The 19,634-nt window shown below is 38.7% G+C and overlaps 1 protein-coding gene across 7 annotated transcripts in view; it reads left to right on the forward strand.

Annotated features, from left to right (window-relative positions):
- The window catches only part of MBTD1 (mbt domain containing 1), a 35,240-nt gene that overhangs the window by 264 nt on the left and 15,342 nt on the right, over nt 1-19,634 (forward strand). Inside the window, exons 2-13 of one of the 7 annotated variants that reach the window (XM_027749521.2) lie at nt 1,218-1,266; nt 1,611-1,799; nt 7,283-7,484; nt 8,641-8,780; nt 9,848-9,962; nt 10,051-10,136; nt 15,583-15,700; nt 16,344-16,478; nt 16,938-17,026; nt 18,329-18,563; nt 18,918-18,973; nt 19,253-19,357. In XM_027749521.2, the coding sequence (XP_027605322.1) occupies nt 7,331-7,484; nt 8,641-8,780; nt 9,848-9,962; nt 10,051-10,136; nt 15,583-15,700; nt 16,344-16,478; nt 16,938-17,026; nt 18,329-18,563; nt 18,918-18,973; nt 19,253-19,357 (1,233 nt within the window). In that variant the 5' untranslated portion in view covers nt 1,218-1,266; nt 1,611-1,799; nt 7,283-7,330. Of the gene's footprint in view, nt 1-70; nt 1,800-7,282; nt 7,485-8,640; nt 8,781-9,847; nt 9,963-10,050; nt 10,137-15,582; nt 15,701-16,343; nt 16,479-16,937; nt 17,027-18,328; nt 18,564-18,917; nt 18,974-19,252; nt 19,358-19,634 lie in introns of those variants that run through there. The other 6 variants (XM_027749520.2, XR_005566869.1, XM_027749522.2 and 3 more) reach the window with 6 other exon arrangements.

A 19,634-nucleotide genomic window follows, 5' to 3' on the forward strand; every position in this document is an offset into this window, starting at 1 on the left:
AGGGAGCCGGGGGCTCCTCCGGGCTGTTCGGGGGCGGCCCCCGGGGCCGGGGGTGTGTGCCCGCCCCGGAGCTCCCCGGGGCGCTGCTCGGGGCCGGGAGCCCCCGGCGGAGGGTCCCGGGGGGCAGCGGCGGGGTCCGGCCGGGGCACGTGGGGGCGGCTCGGCGGGACCCCTTTGTTGTGGCCGGGTTTTGTCCTTTCCTCCCCTCTCCCTCCTCCTGCCGCGGAGAAAAGTTCCAGCCCTCGATCCCTCTCCTGCTCCGCAACTTCCTCGGGTACTCCCAGCTTAATTCAGAGTTTAGTTTTCCAGGCTCGTTTTAAATGCTGTGCACTTTTCTTTAATATCAGCGCTTCAGAAGTTTTGGATTCTTTGTAGCCACTTCCCCACTCCCTGCGATTTTTATGACCGCTGATATTGTGACTTTGTTCTCTTTGTGAGCAGCAGTAAACCCCTGAAACCAATTTCGCTTTCAGGCTGTTGCTGGAAATGTTTGAAATGTTTAAAATTTAGCAATTTCTCAATTTCTGCCCCAGTGTGGCTTTAAAATTTAAAAGTCCTGCCACAAAGCGTATGCTGATTGTGGTAAAAACTCCTGTGCGTGCAAAAGTAATTTATTTTAAAATACCTATTAAAATGTGGGTGGCAACCGTTGTGATTTTTCACATCTAACCCCAGTTAAAACTAAAAGCTGCAGGGCAAGCTCCTGTATTTTAAATTAAAATTATTTTACAAGTCTGAGAAAATGCATTTACTTATTTATTATATTTAACAGTTTGATTTTGACTTGTAAGGAATGGAATAAGAAGGCTGTGAGAGAGTCTAATCTGGAACATTAAGTGGGAACTAAAACAATATATTCCTTTTATTGCCTTTAGAAAGGCAATAGAACTTGATAGATTAATTGCCTTTACTCATTGCTTCTGTTTAGGGATAGTTTTGAGGAAGTGTGTAATGCAGGCTGTAGGGAACCATGCAGAGGTATATTCTCTCCTATGTGGAAGTTGCTGTTTATGCCACAGGAGTAGTTTAGGAGTTGTTCTTGAGAAGATGTGTGGGCTTGTGCAACGTGCAGAAGGATTTTAGGCTGGAAGTCAGAATTATCTTCATTGTTCCCCAAAGAGCGAGGTGCCTCTGGTAGCAATGAAAACGTGCACAGAAGCTCCCTCTCATTGGATTTTATTTCTCTTACCTTCTAAAATTTGATTTAATTTTGCAAGGCTTTTGGTACCTTCTGCAAAACCACTCCTGCATTCCTGCATTTCCCAGGTAAGTGGGTACACTCTGGGCATGGGGGATCGTTTGCTCAGTCTGGCTCTGAGCACATGAAATGAGTTCAGATGTTGAAGACTTTGGGTTTGGGGTTGGTGGTGTTTTTTTGGGAGGGTTTACATTTAAATTTGTTGTTTTGTTTGTTGTTCTGTTTTTTAATGGTAACACAGTGTTTAAAGTTAAGTATTTGCCTCTTCCAGATATTCCTGTATGGGCTTTGTAGAAACATAATGGAGTTTGTAACAGATTTTCAGTTTTCTCAAAACTCAGATATTTCACATATTAATCATCACACCCCCCTCCAAAATTCTCTGCTAATTTGATATATTTTTTTATGAAAGAGTCTCCCCTCTTGTGTGAAACCCCCTGGGGAAGAGGCTATGGACAAAACCATTGGCAAACAGCAGAAACTGGCTTCAGACAAAATGCTGTCATACATAGCAAATGAAGAGACAGGAAAAAACATTTCTGTAATTTTCCAGCAGAGATTTTACTTATAATAAGAGTGGAAGGCACATTTCCAGATAGAGGTGAGTTGCTTATATAAAAAAAGTAAGTTTGGTTGGTTCTGATTTTCAGGAATCCCAAGATGTTTAGCTTTGGGGGTTTTTGTTTGTTTGTTTTAAATGAAAGCTGAAAGTGTGTTTTCTTTAAATTGGTACCATGTTTGAATTTTCTATTTTTTGTCACATTCTGAGGCACAATTAGGCTTCAGTTCCACAGGGACAAGCTGGGATTCTACTGTTAATTATTTTGGCCAGCTTACATTCAGAAGAGTTGTAATAAATTAGTTCCATCGTCTTGTTTCTTTAATGCCAACATTCAAAACTGAGCTTGTAGCATAAAACATCAATAGACTTTTGAAAACAAAAGCCGTGCATCAATTTTAAGACTAGCTTGTAAAAACACTTGGATCTGTTAAGGATATGTGATTAAAGTGAATCTGTCTTATCACACCCCTTGGCTTGAAGGTTGTGGTGACCTCAGTGTTGACCTTGGCCTCAGATACCATCTGTCCATACTTCTGTCAGGTTTGGGGGGGTTGGAGCTGAATGTAGGAAGTGATCCCTCTGTTTAGGTGCTGGTGGGCCTTCCTTAAGCTACAGCTCTTGTACTCAAAGCTCCAAATTGCTGCCATTCTGAATTCGTGCCCCAGCTTGATTCAGTAGTAACAACAACCATTTGGAGTGGTTTGAAACCTTTCTGTGACTGTTGGGGATCATCCTCCCGTGGCCAGGTACACTTACCTGGGGGCAAGAGGTTTGGTTACATAAGAACTGGATATTTTTGTTGTAAGTTTTCACCCTCAAAATGCTTTCTCATAAATGTTGCCAATAGTTGAGCAAATAGTCTTCATCAAGTCACTAAAGCCATTTCCTGAGTAAGTGTTTGATGTCTAATTAACGTTAAATAGTTTTATTTTGTGTTTTGGCCATGCATTGTTTACCCTTTGTGACAAGTTTTTATGCTGTAAGAGTAATTCTTGTACTCAAAGAACATATGCTATAATGTGCTGATGAAATTTAATGTGTGTGTATATATATATATTTAAAGAGTATGTGTTAAGAGAGTGAGAAACTAGTTATTTTCATTTTTGTTTAGAGTTGCCTTCCTGCTTTCAGGGAAACCGGTTTCCTTAACTATATTCTTTTATCATACCATTTGCCTTATGTAATGGTTAATTAAGAGTATTTCTTAAAAATACTCTGTTGCCAAGTATTCACAGGGAGGAGAGGAAGAACAGGAAAATGGGAAGTTGGGCAGAATAAGAAAGCAGTTCTTAAAAGCTCCTTTCTCCACCCCTCCCTTCAATAAAGAAAAGAATGCAAGAAACCCCCCGAGCAAATAGTCCTGCTCAGCCCAGGTTTGATGTTGCTCTGACTGAAACCCTTCCCTGTTGAGGAACCAGTAATCTTATTAGGAAAATCAGCCTTAGCTGGGGCGCTTCAAAGTTTGGCTTGTTCTTTTCTTTGTGCGTTGCTTCTGCTTAATGTACAGCTCGACTCTATTAGTGGTGGAGTCTCTCCAGCTACTCCTCTTTTGGCATTAACCCACCACAAGGTTCTGTTTTATAGCAAGCCAGGCTCCTGCTCCAAGCAGTTCCTGTGGATAGGCAGGAATGTGTTCCCACATTTGTTCGAAGGCGAACAACACTGATTCGATTCTGTTTTGAGGAAAAGAAACCTCCTCAGCCTGATTTTTAGTCCTAAGTCCAGTTGTGAAGAGTAAGAAACTGGTTTGTTGTTGATTTTGGGTGGTTTTTGTTTGCTGACCTGTGTTTTGCAGCTGCCACGGTGAGGTGCTGCTTCAGACACACAAGAACTCCGAATTCCTTGTCTTTCGTGTGCCTAGAAATGACTTCCAGCATTGCTTGTTCCTTCACCTTCCCAGGGACTGAGATGAGGCCCCTTGGTCTGTCATTTCCTGCGTCCTCCTTTTGCCCTTTTTGAAGATAGGTGGGATAACAGAAAGGAGCAGAGAATGTGTACATAAGATAGATGGTTCCAAGTTCCTGGTGTCATGAAGTTCACCACAGTGTGTTTAGAGACCACCAGCACTTCAGGAGCTGTCGTGGTAGAGATTGAGGCCCTACAAAATCAGGAATGGGCAAATTTTATACTTAATGTTCAAAAGAGAAAGATGGAACCAGTCAACAAGAACTCAGGAGGAATTGCAGGCTAACACTGTACCAGAGCAGCTGCTTTATCTTGGTTATAATTCTGTTTGAGTCATAAATTGTCCTTTCTTTTAAGGATGTGGTTTTGACCTTTGAATTCAGTTGATACCCCAAGTCTTTTCAGTTTCAGGTGTCAGAGTTCCTATCCTTCTGCAGGGTCCATCCAAGTTCTGCAGGAAGGGTTATAGAAGCTTCCACATGTTTTTCATTTATTTCTACAAATGTTGTGTTTTAACATGGGTTAAAAAGAACCTTAGTGGTGTTTATTATCAAAATAGAAATGTTTTGATCTTCTCCAGGAAAATTCCAGCATAGGTATTTGCATATCATCTTCCCTAACTTCCACCTACTTTTTTGCACAAAGTAATTGTTTTTTTTTCCTGCAAACTCTACCTCTTCTAAGTCTCATGAAACATATTTTGAGTGCTTTCTCCAGAATCGCAATCCAGACAATAACTAGAAATTAACATTAAGAATGTCCTACATAAATTATCTGGCACACATGGTCATTTTCTGGCAAAAACTTAGATAGAAATGTTTTATAATAAAGTACGGTATTATTTTTAAACAGTAAGCAAAGCTGCTTTTTTGGATTGCAAATCTGAGTTACAAAAATTTTGAATTGGAACAATTTGGCCAAATATTAAGAAAATGGAAAGGTGATGTGAGACTTGTTTTGGCAGTGTAGTTAAACTGAATCTTGATGATTGCTACTTAGGAACTTGTATAATGCTGAAGAATGATTTTCTTAGTACAGGGCCCAACTTTCCATTTAGACAGAGAAAACGTTTTCCTTCTCATCTGTGGATTTTTTTGGCAAAGAGGGCTTAGCAGTAACATCGAGATTCTAAATGGATGTGATGCAAAAGAAGAACAAAAAGAGCCAAGTGCAGTTGTGGTGTCTGTGATGTCATCTTGGCCCTGCCTTCAGCCTGTTTCTGGTCCTTCACCTCACCTCCAGCTTCCCTTCTTCCCCCTTCCCTTGCAGAGGGAGCAGAGCTGGCTGTAGAGAGTCTCTGCTGTAGCACTGGGAGTTGGAGGGACTGGGCATGGGCTGCACTTTAATTCCCTCTGAGCTGAGAGAGCATTTCAGAGCTCTGCTGGCAAAGCCACTGCCCTGTGGGTGCAGCGTTCTCCAGTCTGGAATGGGAAGGGGATGTCCCTGAGACTGCCTTCTACTGCAGCCTCCAATAAAGGGCTGAAGCCATAGAATTACCTTGCTGTGGGATGAGGCCCTAATCTCCTGGTGAAATCAGATCAGCTGACTTGGGGAGGATGAGGGAATGAAGGAGCAGATCCTTCACTGTGCTCTGAAACACCACTAGCATCGATCCATAAAACCTCCCAGGCATCCTGGTGTTCTGGTAGTGCTGTTGTGAATGGTTCATATGGAATTACATTTTGTTAGCAGAGGCTGTGGTCAGGGGAACTTAAATATTGAGAGAGATTCAGGACTTCATGAAACCTTGAGGAAGAGGACTAGTTTTCATCTTCTGATCTGAAAATTCCTGGCAGCATTCACAGGATCCTGTATCCATGGCAACGTTGTGCTCAACTCCTGCCTTGAGCTGCACACACGTGCACTCACAAACAAGTCACTGGTGGTGCTTGTTGGTGGCTGGTGGCACAGGGGAGATGGCACAGGTGGCACTGCTGCCAGTGCAGGTCAGGGCTGGGCTTTGCCTGCCATGGCTCAGTGTTTCCTCTAATAATGCCCAGGGGTACCATGGCCAGTGCTTCCAGGGAGTTGTCAGGTTATGCCCTACCCAAGGTTTTGATTGGTTTTAATATCAAATTGAGGAATATGTGCATAACTAACATCACACTGACTTTTTTTGTTGTTTTGTTTCAGAGCTATTTAAGTGTGTTAAATGTGTTTGCCTTATTGCATAACTGGGTTTTGGGGGGAAATTTTTTTTTCATAATGGAATGCTAAGATTGGGTCAGTGTGGAAATCAGTTCTCCCTTTTAACTATTAGGAAATCCTTCCATAATAGGATTTATTCAGATTGCAAAGGAGAATAGAGAGTATTATAATAAAGGGATAGCATGGCAGAAAAAGGCTCGGATGAGATCCAACAATAAAGATGTTCAGCATATACTCTCTAGGAAAGGGATTTGGGGAATTACTGTGATGAAATCTTAAAGCTATGAACCCAAATGCAATTTAAGAAAGAAAAGCCAATCACATATTATTTTTCTGTCTACATTGACTTTTAAATAAAATTAACTCTTAGAAGAGAAAGAGGCAAAGGCTTTCTCAATTCTTCTTGTTTTCTTGGCTGTGCTTCATTCTCCTAACTTGTGCTTCTATTGTAGAATTTTTCTTTGTTTTCTCTTTATCTGTTACTACCTTTCAAACTTAGTAGGTACTATTAAGGATTATGGAAATACTTTGAAAATTTAAAAATATTTTTCTCAGCTTCATAAGGGGAGCTCATGTAGCAGTAGCCTTGTTTCAGCAGAACTGTGTTAAGATATTAATGAAGTGAAAATCGTCACTATCAAAATGCATGTGTTGGATGTGCCTCAGAAAAAATATACCAATTAATCTATTTCTTCTTTAGTGTCTTTGGAAATTGCTTAACTGTCATGCATTCATCAAGAACTTATGTTTTTGTCTGACTTAAGGTTTTTTGGTTATAGAAAAAACTATTATGTAACAAGTTTTTTGTATATGACAGTGGCAAATTAGTCACCTTTCTATCTTTCAGCATTTGTACAGACCCCATTGCCATAGTAACTGAGCTCTTCATAATGGTTAATGTATTAATCCCCAGAACATCCCTGTGAGGTGCAGAGGTGTTCCTGCTCCACACGGGAGACACAGTGATTTATGGATAACCCCCCAAGCCAATGAGAGCAGAGAGCCCCTCATTGCTGTTCCTGTGGTATAAGTGCCCTCTTGGTTGAACTGCCTTTTCTCTGCCCAGCCTTGTCAAATGAACGAGTTTTAGTGGGATTGGCTGTAGCCATCTGGAATGTGCTCATTTGCATATAAGATCCGTGTGGCTGTCAGTATTCAGCACATCAGGTTTAATGAACTCTGAAGATACTAAGGAAGAGAAATGTATGGATGGCTACTGTGTATTCTGAGTGGACTGGGAGATAGATTTTTCTTCCCGTATATCACAATACCAGAAATTGGCCAGTTTAGATTATAACAGTGCTCATTTAATTGGCAGTGCATGGCTCACGTCTGTGCTGATAGAGCAGTTCCTTGAACATCTAAAGACTGACCTTTGAAACACTTTAAGCTTGACTTTGAAACGTTTGCATTCAGAACGTCCTGCTATTCTGTGGTGGTTTTGTTGTTTGGTTGTTTTTAATCTCTAGACAGAACATACTTCACGAGTGGAGAGGAAACGCCGAGACTCGTTCGGGATGTTTGACGGTTATGATAGTTGTAGTGAGGACACCAGCAGCAGCTCCAGTTCAGATGAGAGTGAGGAGGAGGTTGCTCCTTTGCCATCCAGTCTCCCAATTATCAAGAACAATGGGCAAGTTTATACTTATCCAGATGGCAAATCTGGCATGGGTAAGTAAGTGGTGCGTGAGTACAAAGAGTTACATAGTGATGTTTTTTTAGGCTCTGCTGTGAGTTGTGAGGGTCCGGTCCCAAATATTGGTCCCAACTGAAAAGAGTCTAAAACAGCTGAAAGGGCTGGGGTTTGTTAGTTTTGGGAGGGGAGGAATCGTTTTGGGTTTGCTAGATTGAAATAAGATAGGTTTTGAATCCTGTTGACTGGAAAGAAATAGTATGGGAACATCTGACCTCCCATCAAATGTATGTTGTGTATATCTGCACATGCATGTGTATGTTCTCGTGTAGTGTTTATATTCTTTGAGCTTTGAGGAAAGTCAGTGTGTTCTCTCTATGCCAGGGCATGCCTTCTCTCTGCCCTTTATGTTGTATACACAATATATTAAATATATTTCTTCCTATAGCAGGGAAACTTCATTACTGCTACTGTATAAAGCCTGTCAGTGTATACCTGTACCCTCTCCACTAGCTGTGAGCTAGAGTATACTGGGAAAATAAATTTAAAAGGAGAGGTTTCTTTTATTACTGGGGAAAAATATTTTATCCAAAATCATCACTGATTAGTAGAGCTCTCTAGATTAGTAGAATTTTGGTGTTGTCTCACTGGCGTGAGTTGGTTTCAGTCTTAGTCATCATGGAACAACTTGGTGGGCCACAGCTGTCCACCTCTGAAGCATGTGATTCCAGCCAGAAGGGAACATTGGTGGGCTGGGGTACTTTGAATATACTAATTTGTGAATCAGAAAAGAGATCTGGTTTTATTTCATGTTGGACATTATAAATATTTAGAGGAAATGAGGCTTGACAGGCCCAAATTCAAAACAGATGTTTCCTTGAGAACCACGAAAACACAGAAAGCTGCATTAGCTGATTTAGCTGAGCCAGTCACTTCTACCAGGGGTAAAATTAATAGGGAGCAGAAGGGAGGCACCATTTCACCAGTGAACCTGAGGTTCTTGTTGTTTCACTGACACGAGTGGTGGTGGTTTAAGTTTTAAATTCTTTTTCTGTGCAATTCCCTTCGGGACCAAACCCTCAGAAACAGTTGAGTTGTGTCACCACCCGGACCTTCATTCTGTTGCCTTTGCTCTGAATTTTTACTGAGGTTTTAGTTACACTCTTAACACGGGTGTCTTTCTCTCCTGATCAGCCACATGTGAGATGTGTGGGATGGTTGGTGTCCGTGACGCTTTTTACTCTAAAACAAAGCGCTTCTGCAGCGTGTCCTGCTCCAGAAGCTACTCCTCCAACTCCAAGAAGGCCAGCATTCTGGCCAGGCTTCAGGTAGCGGTACAGACCCCGTTTTCTTTACATCCTTACTGTAGTCTGTGCTTGTGAAATGTGTGTGTTTGTAGAGCTTGCTGCATGTTTGAAGATAAGTTTCCTAAATTATTAAAATTTAAAGCCACAGTTTTAAGCTTTAACTGCGTGGGTAATGAGCAAATCACTTTGCTCAGCAGTGTTGTTTGGTGAAAATTGTCATTATCAAAATTAATTAAAAAAAATAAAAAGAATAGTCACTCTTTAATTAATTTCTCCTGGAGTAGCTCTTCTGCAAGAGAAAGTTCAGAAGAAAACTTCAGTCTGTGTATGTAGTGACTTAAAATTCCATGCATCTCATACCCAAAATGGAACAGGCTCCCCTGAGAAGTCATCACAGCACCAAGCCTGACAGAGTTTAAGAGGTGTTTAGACAATAGTCTGGAGCACATGGTGTGACCCTTGGGGATGGTCCTGTGCAGGGCCAGGAGTTGGACTCCATGATCCTTAGGGGTCCCTTCTAACTCAGCATATTCTGTGATTCTGTGAAAATACTTTCTTGCTTTAGAGAGCATAAAGGGATTTTTTTTTAGCCTTGTGTTTCAGTTTTAAGGGATTTCTTAACTATATAGATCTGCAAAATCTATTGTCTGTTCACTTAAAATATTAATCAAATAATCATCAAGGCACATTTGTAACATTCAAGAAAAGATACAGAAATGTCAAGAAGTATCATTGTATCCTATCTCAAATTCATTGCAACAAATGCCAAGAAATTACATTGGTATAAATTAGATTAAAAGTTCTTCCTTTTGACCTGCTTTTAAAAGATATCTTTTTTTCAGGTAAACAACAATGAATCTATAAAGCTGTTCAAGTTGGAGTACTAGTACAAAAGTCATCTTTTGGACATTCTTTGCTGCTGGTTTTTAAATCTATTTTATATTATGTGTAGTTTTGTGTTACTTAGTCAACTTCTATTCTGTGGTGTTCTGATTTTTAGTTAAATGCACCAGAGATGTGCTACAGACCTGTGGAAATTTCCTGATGGGAGTTTAGAAAGACGATATTTACTTAGCTTTTTTTTGTTGTTTTAGGGTAAACCTCCAACAAAGAAGGCTAAAGTTCTACAAAAACAGCCCTTGGTGGCTAAATTAGCAGCATATGCTCAGTACCAGGCAACTCTACAAAACCAGGCAAAGACGAAAGCAGGTAACAGCAAATAAACAGAGCTGAGGCAAAAATAATAAAAGATTTGTGACTCATTAGCAGCTTCCTAAATAAAATAACTTTCTCTTAGCAGCTGTCCCCGTGGAAGGTTTCAGCTGGGGTAACTACATCAATAGCAATAGCTTTACAGCAGCTCCTGTTACCTGCTTTAAACACGTAAGTATTCCTCAATATGTGCTTTCCTTGTGTGTGTGTGGCATGAGAGAGTGAGTCCATGGGAATCCTTGGATTCATTTTTGCAAAATGTTCCCATCCAAATATGTTTTGTGATCTTAGAAACCTATATTACAAACTGTGTTAGTGTGACTGTTTTCTAGATAGATATATTTTTATCTGCCCTTTAAAACCGTTCTGAACCCTGTTAGTTGCTTTCATCATATATACTCTCATAAACAAAAAGTAAAAGGAGGGCTCTTAAACACCTGTGGAGTTATTTTTCTCACATTCAGGGCACGAAGTCATCCAGTGTACTGCAGAGTAACAAACCAACCAAGTCATGCTATACTAGAAAAAGTTACAAAAGGCTTTTTAGATTAAGTCAGGCCTGCTCCATTGTGTGGACTGATCTTTTGGTTACATTCTTAGTTTTTAGTCAGATTCTCCCTGTCACTTTTGCTTCCAGATAGTGTAAAAATACAAGAAAATGAAGGCTTTTTAGAAATCTGAAATTAAAAAGGTTGTTTTTCTTTATATTAGAGTTCTAACAATTCCAAACAAAAATACATTCTGTAATGACTGAGGAACTTAGGGGATGAGGAAAATATTTAGCACCATCTGTCTTTAATGTGTTTGTTGAATTCCAGTAATTAGCCCTTGTTTAAAATATTGTCAGTACTTTCTGTCTTTTAAGTAAAAACTTTCTGACAGAAAATGTTTTCTCAGCATATTTTTTTTTTTATTTGGGAAGTTGAAGTGTTCCAGCTTACAAAATTTTTGTTTTGCTCAAAATTATATGATGAAAGCTGCAATCAAAACAAACATTTTGTTTCATAGAAGTTGTCCATGAGAGAGGAGAGAGACATATTTTCTGTCCAGCTCTGGAATTCATGCTGAGCCCTGTCAGCTCATAAATCAGTAGGAGTTGAGGGCTCCTGGCAGTTGGCACTTTGTGAATAGCACCCTTTATGCTCAGAGGCCTTAACTATTGCCCAGAACAGAGCCTTGCCTTAGTATAACTTTGGGAATTTGTATCAAATTCCAAGTGCTCAAGTCAGCATGTTTGCATTTTGCTTCCACAGTTATGTACGTGTTGAAGTAATTTCATAACTCCGTGTCCATCGATAACATGGCCTCTGCTTTTGGCACCTTCAGTAGCTACCATAGGCAGGTCACTTGTAAATTATGCTGCAACATTCTATATTAAAAGGAGTTTTATCTCCATTTCTTACTGCTTCCTTCATGAAACTGAATGATGAACCAGTAACATAAACCAATACCACACTAACGTTCACATTTTGCCTTGAAAGTTTTCACAAACTTCGTGGCACCGGTGCCACTAAACCTGCTGGTTCTTTTTCTGTCCCCATTTTCCTTTTTTAGACAAGTAAAATGCAAATCTTACAATTTGCTTTGGAGATTTCCACTTCTTTGGTGGACGTGAGTTAGTGTTACAAGGGTGTGATTTGCATTTAACTTTACTGTAATTATTTCTTTGAGAAATAACAGCCAGAATCTGTTAGTGTTCTCTTGGTAGATCCTTCTCTCTGTCCCACTTTACACTGATAGTTAAACAATACTCTTTTCATCTCTCTGGAAAGATTATTGCTGTTTTCTGTGTACTGTTGCTCTGATTTGTAAAAGTTTGTACTGTTTGTTTGTTTACCATCCATATTATGGACTCCATGCACATGTTGTGTGATGGAATATAAAAGCTTATTCTGTTCAAAACCAAAGATTTTAGTTGACAGTTCAATCATGACATCTATCCTTAAATTTGTTATTCAATAAAATATATTGAATTTACTGGTTATACTGGTGTATCTGTACGAATATATGACAGGGAACAATATTAAAGACAATTTAGGGGAATTATGAGCTGTGAGATTTGGCTTATTGATTATTTTTTTCATAACCTGGCACACTTCAGTATCTCAGCTCAGATTTAGATTTCCCATTGGTGTTTTGGTTTGTTGTTTTTTTTTCCTGGGGGATTGTTTCCTCTTCAATTTAGAACAGTTATAATTTAGAATTCAAATGTCTATATCTTTGAAGTTCCTTCTAGCTCTTTCTCAAGTATTTTGATGTGGGTTTTGTGCTTCCCTGTTGCCTTTATTCCAGACATCACTGTTGAGTAACATTAATGAAATTCAGTAGCAATGGTATGACCATGCCAACCTCGTAGTTCAGTAAACTGAAGTAGAGAACTGCTTTGGTTTGTCATGCAGGAAACCTGTGACAAAGCCACAATTGCCATTTGTGCACCTTGCAGCTGCTTTTTTTAGTCAAATTGCCTTAATCAGTCACTCAGCAGTAGCTGATGCAAGGAGAAAAACCTCTTAATATTTTTAACATTGTGTTAGTCACATGTTACAAGCTCATTGCTGACCTGCATTCCAGCTTCTTTCTCCTCTAAACATATTTTACCTTTTTCTGTATTTGCTTTTATTAGCCCAAACCATTCCTAGAACTGAAAGCAAGTACAGTGCTTTGAGTTCTTTCTCAGTACTACTTAATGTACAACCTAATGCACAATTAAGAGTAATTATTTTTTCCACTCTGTTGCTAGTGAGGTGCACATTTCCTGGAGTTCTTTCTTCCAGGTGAATTTTATTCTGAGCCAAAAGATTTTCATTCTCTTGGTTTCTCGTGTTATTAAAATAAATCCAGTTTAAGGGAGCATTTCCAGGATGTTGCACTGGGTGGCAGTGCTTTGCTTTGAACTTTGTGTTTTAAGCCCTTTTGCACATTGTCTCCTCTGGCATTACCTGTTGTTGGGGTACTGCTCACACACGAGGTTTCAGCATTCCTTGCACTTCAGGAACTGGTAGCATCACTTTAAATTAAATCAGGATTTAAATGGCAAAATCTGAAATCATGGCAATGTTATCCATAACCTTTAGAAGCCATTTATTTAACCCAGGAGATCTTTGCTCAGCTGGGCATGTGGGGATACTTGGCCTTAAGGTGCTCCTGTCCAATAGGCCCTCCCTGACTGCACCTTACCTTGCAGAGAAGGCATCTGCTGCTCACAGAGAGGCCCTCCCAGGTCATCTCCTGGAGCAGGAAGCCATGAACCACATCTTCCTTGTCTGGGAGTGACATGAAGTGGATCTCTTCATCGTGAGTCTGAAAGGTAAATTTGTTCTTACCTGTAAATGATGGTTCTGCTAGTTCACACTATGCCAATCCAGACTGCAGAGTCACCTTCCAGCCAGCAGAAAAATAAGAGTTAACACTTCTGTAGTGCTTTTTGAGTTTGGAAAAGCACTGTGCAAACCTTGATTGATTAATGAGGCAGAGGAGAGATGAAGGCAGATGGCTGTCACACTCCTGGTTTATCCAGTCTTCCTGCCTTAAGAACATTCATAATGAGTGAAAAAAGCCAAGATGGTGCAGTGTGTAAACCATCCCTCAGGACAGTAATGTTGTCTGGCATTTCAGTAGTGATGCTGCACAGGATGGCTTCCTTCTTCACAAGGCTGAGCCATATGGATTGGTGTAGGAGAACTAGCAGAACCAATATTTTCACAGACAAGGACAAATTTAACTTTCTGCTATTTCCCTCTATACCAATCCACATTCTAGAAATAAAAATTTGTCACATTCCCATAATGGGTTGATGTCAGGAGAAGTGTTCTGATATACTTCTCTCTCTGAATCAACTGAATAGATGAGCAGGCAGTAAAATATATTTCAATTGACTGCAGCTGGATTATGAAATTATTCAGCACTGCTATTTTTGATTGTTTGGCCTCATCTGTATCTCTATACAAGGCAACAAAATTTGCTAAAACATGGAGTTTGAGAAGTTTATTTCCCCAATTGAATTCAAAAACCTACATGTGTCAACTTAGAGATGATAGTGAATATGGGATTCATATTGATTAAGAAGTTGTATCTGCATATTTTGTGTGTGAAAATAAGCCATCATCTTTTGAGTTGGATATTTCTCTCTTTCTGCCAGTTGGCAGAAGAGCTCTGTGGTCCAGACTGGTGTAGATGGGACATAGCAGAACATGAAGAGACCAGGCTTCAAGACTAAAAACTGGCATACTTGCAACAACTTACATTACCTTTAATAGTTAAAATTAGTTTAAGTTTTGCATGCCTAGCCTCAGTACTAGTGATGGGTTTCCCTTATAACTTTAGCTTTTAGTGCTGCTAGTTGGTATTTCTGAGTGCCAGCAAAATTCCAATACTGTGATTTCCGGTCATTCAGGATTAAGCCAGATTTCTTCACTTGTGGCTCTCAGCAAAAATTCTGTGCAGTTGGAGGCTATTCCCACGGAGTGGTCAAGTTCTCTGGGTTTGCAAAGAGCTTTGTAAATGAGACACAGTGTAGAACACTCTACTCACTGTCTGCAGAGCCAGAGCATGCCTTCAGTTGTCCCTGTAATAATTGGATAATCTTTGAACTGATAACAATTTATTTTTCTGAGAACACCTTAGAATTTCTATATATGACTGTTGTTCTAAAATACCCCAGATGTGAATCTTTCTATTAGTGGTCCCAAGTTTAATGCAGAGTCATTTTCTATCTTGTTACCAATAAAACTTCAGTTGAGTAACTGTTAAGGTTTTAGATTCTTCAGCACTGTGCATTTCTGATATCTCTGCAATACCATTTTCAATTGTCTTTTCACGATGCCCTGTTCCACAAAATGTTCTTCTTGAGATAGCAAACTAAATGTAATTTCTGTCACCGGTTTCTACAAATCCTTAGCAGCTGATCAAGCTTGTCTGTCTTTGTTACTAACACATTCCTCACGCAGGACTGTGAGGGGTCTTGCTGTGTGTTTCCTTCTGGTGTTCATTAAAAAGGTGCCACTCAGAGCCTTCTGTTCTTTTTGCTTGCTTGATGGAGTGATCACTTGTAGGTGATGATGTGAAAGCCTGTTCCTCTGAGAGGATGTGAGCCAGTGGGTGATAAACCCCACCATGATAAATCATGAGAATAGACCCAAGAAATAACTCCTAGGCATTTTTTTCAGCCACATTTCTGATTTACAGAATTTAAAGATTTTTGTGTCTGTGCTATAGGTATGAATTTAAAGTACCGTCATTTTGTTGCAAGTAGAACTGCAGAGGAATTTTACCATTCTCAGTGAAATTGGTAGTTTGTACCTCGTTGAAAAATAGTAGAATAAGGCTGACTTATATGTACAATTTGTGCTTGTGCTTAACAGATACTTAAACTTGAAATTGTATAGGGTTTTTCAGTACACACACAGTAATAATTGGATACAAATACAATATTACACATTAGCTTCAAGTCAAAACCAAAGTAGGTTCTCATAGAAAGAGTGTTTTCTAAACATATGTTTGTCATTTGTATATTGATTGTTTTGTCTTTTTAAGTCACTCATAAAACACTGATATAACAAAAAATAATTATTTTCATGTGGTGAACTGGTGACTTTTTAACCCCAACCTTAAATGACAGGCACCTATGGGGACGTGCTGGGGTGATATTGCAGAAGGAGTGCGAGTGGAGGTTCCAAACACTGACTGCAGCCTACCTACCAAAGTCTTCTGGATAGCTGGAATTGTGAAATTAGCAGGTAAATACATTTTAGTTGACATTATTAAAATAATCAAAAGAACTGTGTGAAGGGAGCTAATAACTTGGTGATCTCCTGGTTAGTGTAATGTTGGCACTGGTCAGGTTGTCAGAGCTGTGTCAATAGGTTGTATATTGTAGTGCTGTCACTGTTACAGTGGCTGCAGTGATGCTTGAGAATTTCTATTCTTGGTTTGGGTTTGTTGTTTTTTTTTTTTAATATTGCCTCAGAGCACAGTAAGATCAGTGCAGAGAAGATAGGAGATCGTATAACAGCTGGCAAGTAACCTCGTTATACAAATCACTTGTCTTGGTAAAAAGTTTAAAATTCAAGGTCACAGATCTAAGATATGAAAAAGCAGATATTGTGGGTAATTAATTTTGTCCTCCTACATGTAACTTCTAAAGGTTTACAGTTCAAGAATTTTAATTAAAATTGACTTACATGATAGCACATGCACGTTTATCAAAGTAATCCAGTTGTGCTTTAATCACATGCAGAAATGTGCCATAGAAAAGCATCCTATGAGAAGTTATAGTCTAGAAAACTGATGTAATATTCATCATGATTTGTAAAGAAATATTAATGCATATTGTCTTGTTTAATTTTGGTATTTTTTTAAGTGGAATTGCTTTCTTTTCAGGCTACAATGCCCTGCTGAGATATGAAGGCTTTGAAAATGATTCAAGTCTTGACTTTTGGTGCAACATTTGTGGGTCTGACATCCACCCAGTTGGTTGGTGTGCAACCAGTGGGAAGCCCCTAGTTCCTCCTCGAAGTATGTAAATAGTAGCCTTATTGATTGATACAAAAGTCTCTTTATTAAACTAAATTTGCTCATGGTCCAGATATCAAAGTATTCTTTTAACATAACTCCTTCGACAGTTATGAATAAATAATTTTAAGTTTTGGACTTGACTGATGTTGAAAGTGTTTCTTGGAGTAGCCCATCTGATGCAACTTAGGTTTTAGGATCAGGGTGGAAGCAGTTCACTAATCAGTGATGGGAACATGCACTGATTTTATTGGTATTTTGTTAATAAATTCTTTTCCCTGACCAATAAAATTAATCTTGGGTAGCATTCATTCTCTAAAGAAGTTTTTTCTCATTATTGTCATCCAGGCCTTTTAACAGTCATCTGGGATTTCTTCTTTACATATTCCAGACTCTTAATACTGTCTCTAATGGACACAATTAAAAATCAGTGGCTTATTTTTTCCCCTTCATTTGCAACAGCCATCCAACACAAATACACAAACTGGAAAACTTTTCTAGTGAAACGACTTACTGGTGCCAAAACACTTCCTCCTGACTTTTCTCAGAAGGTAAGGCTGATGCAATATCAATGATGTTCTATAAAAGAAATTGCAGCACAGTTGTGAAGAACTGAAATATTTTACAATGGCACATTAGCTCTTCCTATAATAAAGGTGATACAGTAGTTTCTTCCCTTAGATACAGTTTTCCTTGGAATCTCTTCTCCAGTTACATCCACACTTGTCAGTATGTGTTTGGAAAACTGTGTTCTCTAGAAAAAAGTAGTTTTCTTTAAAAACTAGTTAGTCTACTTTAATTTTAAAATACCACATTCTAAAAAAAAAAAAACACAGAAAACCCAGAAGTGCTCAAGAGCTACCCTGTGATATGTAAGAAAAATGAAAGCTTTTTTCTTATTCAGGAATGATTTTTATCATGCACTATTTCAAGAAACTAAACAAAATGTGTTAATATAGCATGGATCTAGATGCAATGAAGTACATACTTTTAAATGTTGATCTTTTTCACCTGCTCTGGACTGGTTTTTTCCTGGTTTTCAGTCATCTTCAACTGTTGCAGCTGCTGTATAGTGTGCTGTATATTTACTTACTAATCTTGTGAGATGATGATGCATATAGTTCTTAGTAGGAATGAGACTTAATTTGTTGTTTTACACTGCATCTAATGCTTAAAAAATAAGCACACAGAAAACCTTGCTGCAGTTGTTAATATTTGTTTAAAAATTGGCTCAGTTAGAAGCCAGATTAATTTGGCATGATCTCAATACTTTGGGGAGTTCATAATGAAAATGGCAAGTGACTGATACTGATTTTTAACACAATCTATTGTCACAAAGCGAGTTAACATCTATTTCCATTCTCTTCATTTCTTTTTGCTATGTTATGAAGAAATATCTGAGCAGCCAGTTTTAATTACATTGAAGATTTGTTTTCCATGCCTTTTATAATGCAGTATTTTAAAATGCTTTATTTTGAGTGGATGACCAAGCAAGAAAAAAAAAATCTTGAGGTGTTTATTGTTAAAATTGTGTCTCGAGGTAACTTGATCCATTCTTATCAACTGAACAAACTTCCATTATGTCAATGGAAAATTCATGTAACCTATGTGAGAATTATATTAGGGGATGAACTTGATACAAATAAAACATAGTAGGATCTGTTTTCTGAAACATTTCATTGCTCCCCACGTACAATGAAATAGAAGAGAAATAATCTGTGTCATTTCTGCAGGTTGATTAACAGGTATTTGAATTAAATGACAAGTGCATCAATACTGTGCTTTAGTAGGCAGATGAATATGGAAAACCAGGGTATATTCTTACAGAATGGGTTTTTTTCTGTCACTTTAAGGTGTCTGAGAGTATGCAGTACCCCTTCAAAACTTCCATGAGAGTAGAAGTTGTTGACAAAACACACCTTTGCCGAACAAGGGTGGCAGTGGTTGAGAGTGTCATTGGGGGTCGGCTGAGGTTGGTGTATGAAGAAAGTGAAGACAAAACTGATGACTTCTGGTGCCATATGTACAGTCCACTCATCCATCACATTGGCTGGTCTCGAAGCATAGGACACAGATTCAAAAGATCTGGTGAGCTTGTTGTGTTTTGAGATGTTTAGCGGTGTTGGCTGCAAAAAGTCTGACTCGAGCAGTTCTGTCACTTCATACAACTAATGAAACTAGCTTGAATAATAACATTTAAAAATATGTATAATGCGGCCCAGGGGTTTAACCACTTATATTATATTCAGGAGCTTAAGTTAAAATTATAATTAGTGTATTATACAACACTGGAAAAGTCAAAGTAACTTTTAGTTGATTTGTAATACATCAATATCTAGAAGATTCAATGATAAATAGTGGTTGACAAACTGTTAGCATACATACTGTTTACTCTGTTACCAAGACTTCTGAATAATATTATAATACTGATATTTCTTTTAGATATTACAAAGAAACAGGATGGACATTTTGATGCACCCTCACACTTATTTATGAAGGTGAGTTTGGTAGCAAGAACACTGTTTGCTCAGAGTTGATTGAGGACCTTTAGTTCCTGTTGTGTGTAAAAAAAAAAAAAAAAAGACCTGAAGTTCTGCTATGCCCTGGAAATGTGCCCAGCAAAAGTATTTCTGCTTTTATTACCCAATTTGACCTCCTTGACACAAGCAGAGATGATAGAACAGGTATTTCAGTCTGTTGCTTTGGCAGTGTGGGATTATGTTTTGTTCCATACTCATTGAATTCTTTGCTTCTGGTGCTGTTCTGTGATTCTTTAGGTAAAAGAGGTTGATGCAGCTGGAGAATGGTTTAAAGAAGGAATGAAATTGGAAGCTATAGACCCCTTAAACCTTTCAGCAATATGTGTGGCAACTATTAGAAAGGTAAGAAAACAAGTGTGTTTTTTGGTAGGCAGATAGGAATCTTTTTCACTCACCTTTATTCAGGCTTGAAACAAAAAGCTCAAAACCAAAATCAATGCAGTTTGTTCACACAGGGAATGTTTATGGGATATGTCCATAAATTATATACAACTGCTGTGAAAAATGTACTCATGTAAATTTGTTTGACATTAATCTCTGGGAATTCAATTTTACCTTTAATTAGAATATGCTTGTGAGATTAATTTGCAGGACAGTCTTCTGCTAATGATACCAAGTG

Source organism: Pipra filicauda, unplaced genomic scaffold (genome assembly GCF_003945595.2).
Source record: "Pipra filicauda isolate LSUMZ 115617 unplaced genomic scaffold, ASM394559v2 scaffold80_size11013439_pilon, whole genome shotgun sequence".
Lineage (NCBI taxonomy): Eukaryota > Metazoa > Chordata > Aves > Passeriformes > Pipridae > Pipra > Pipra filicauda.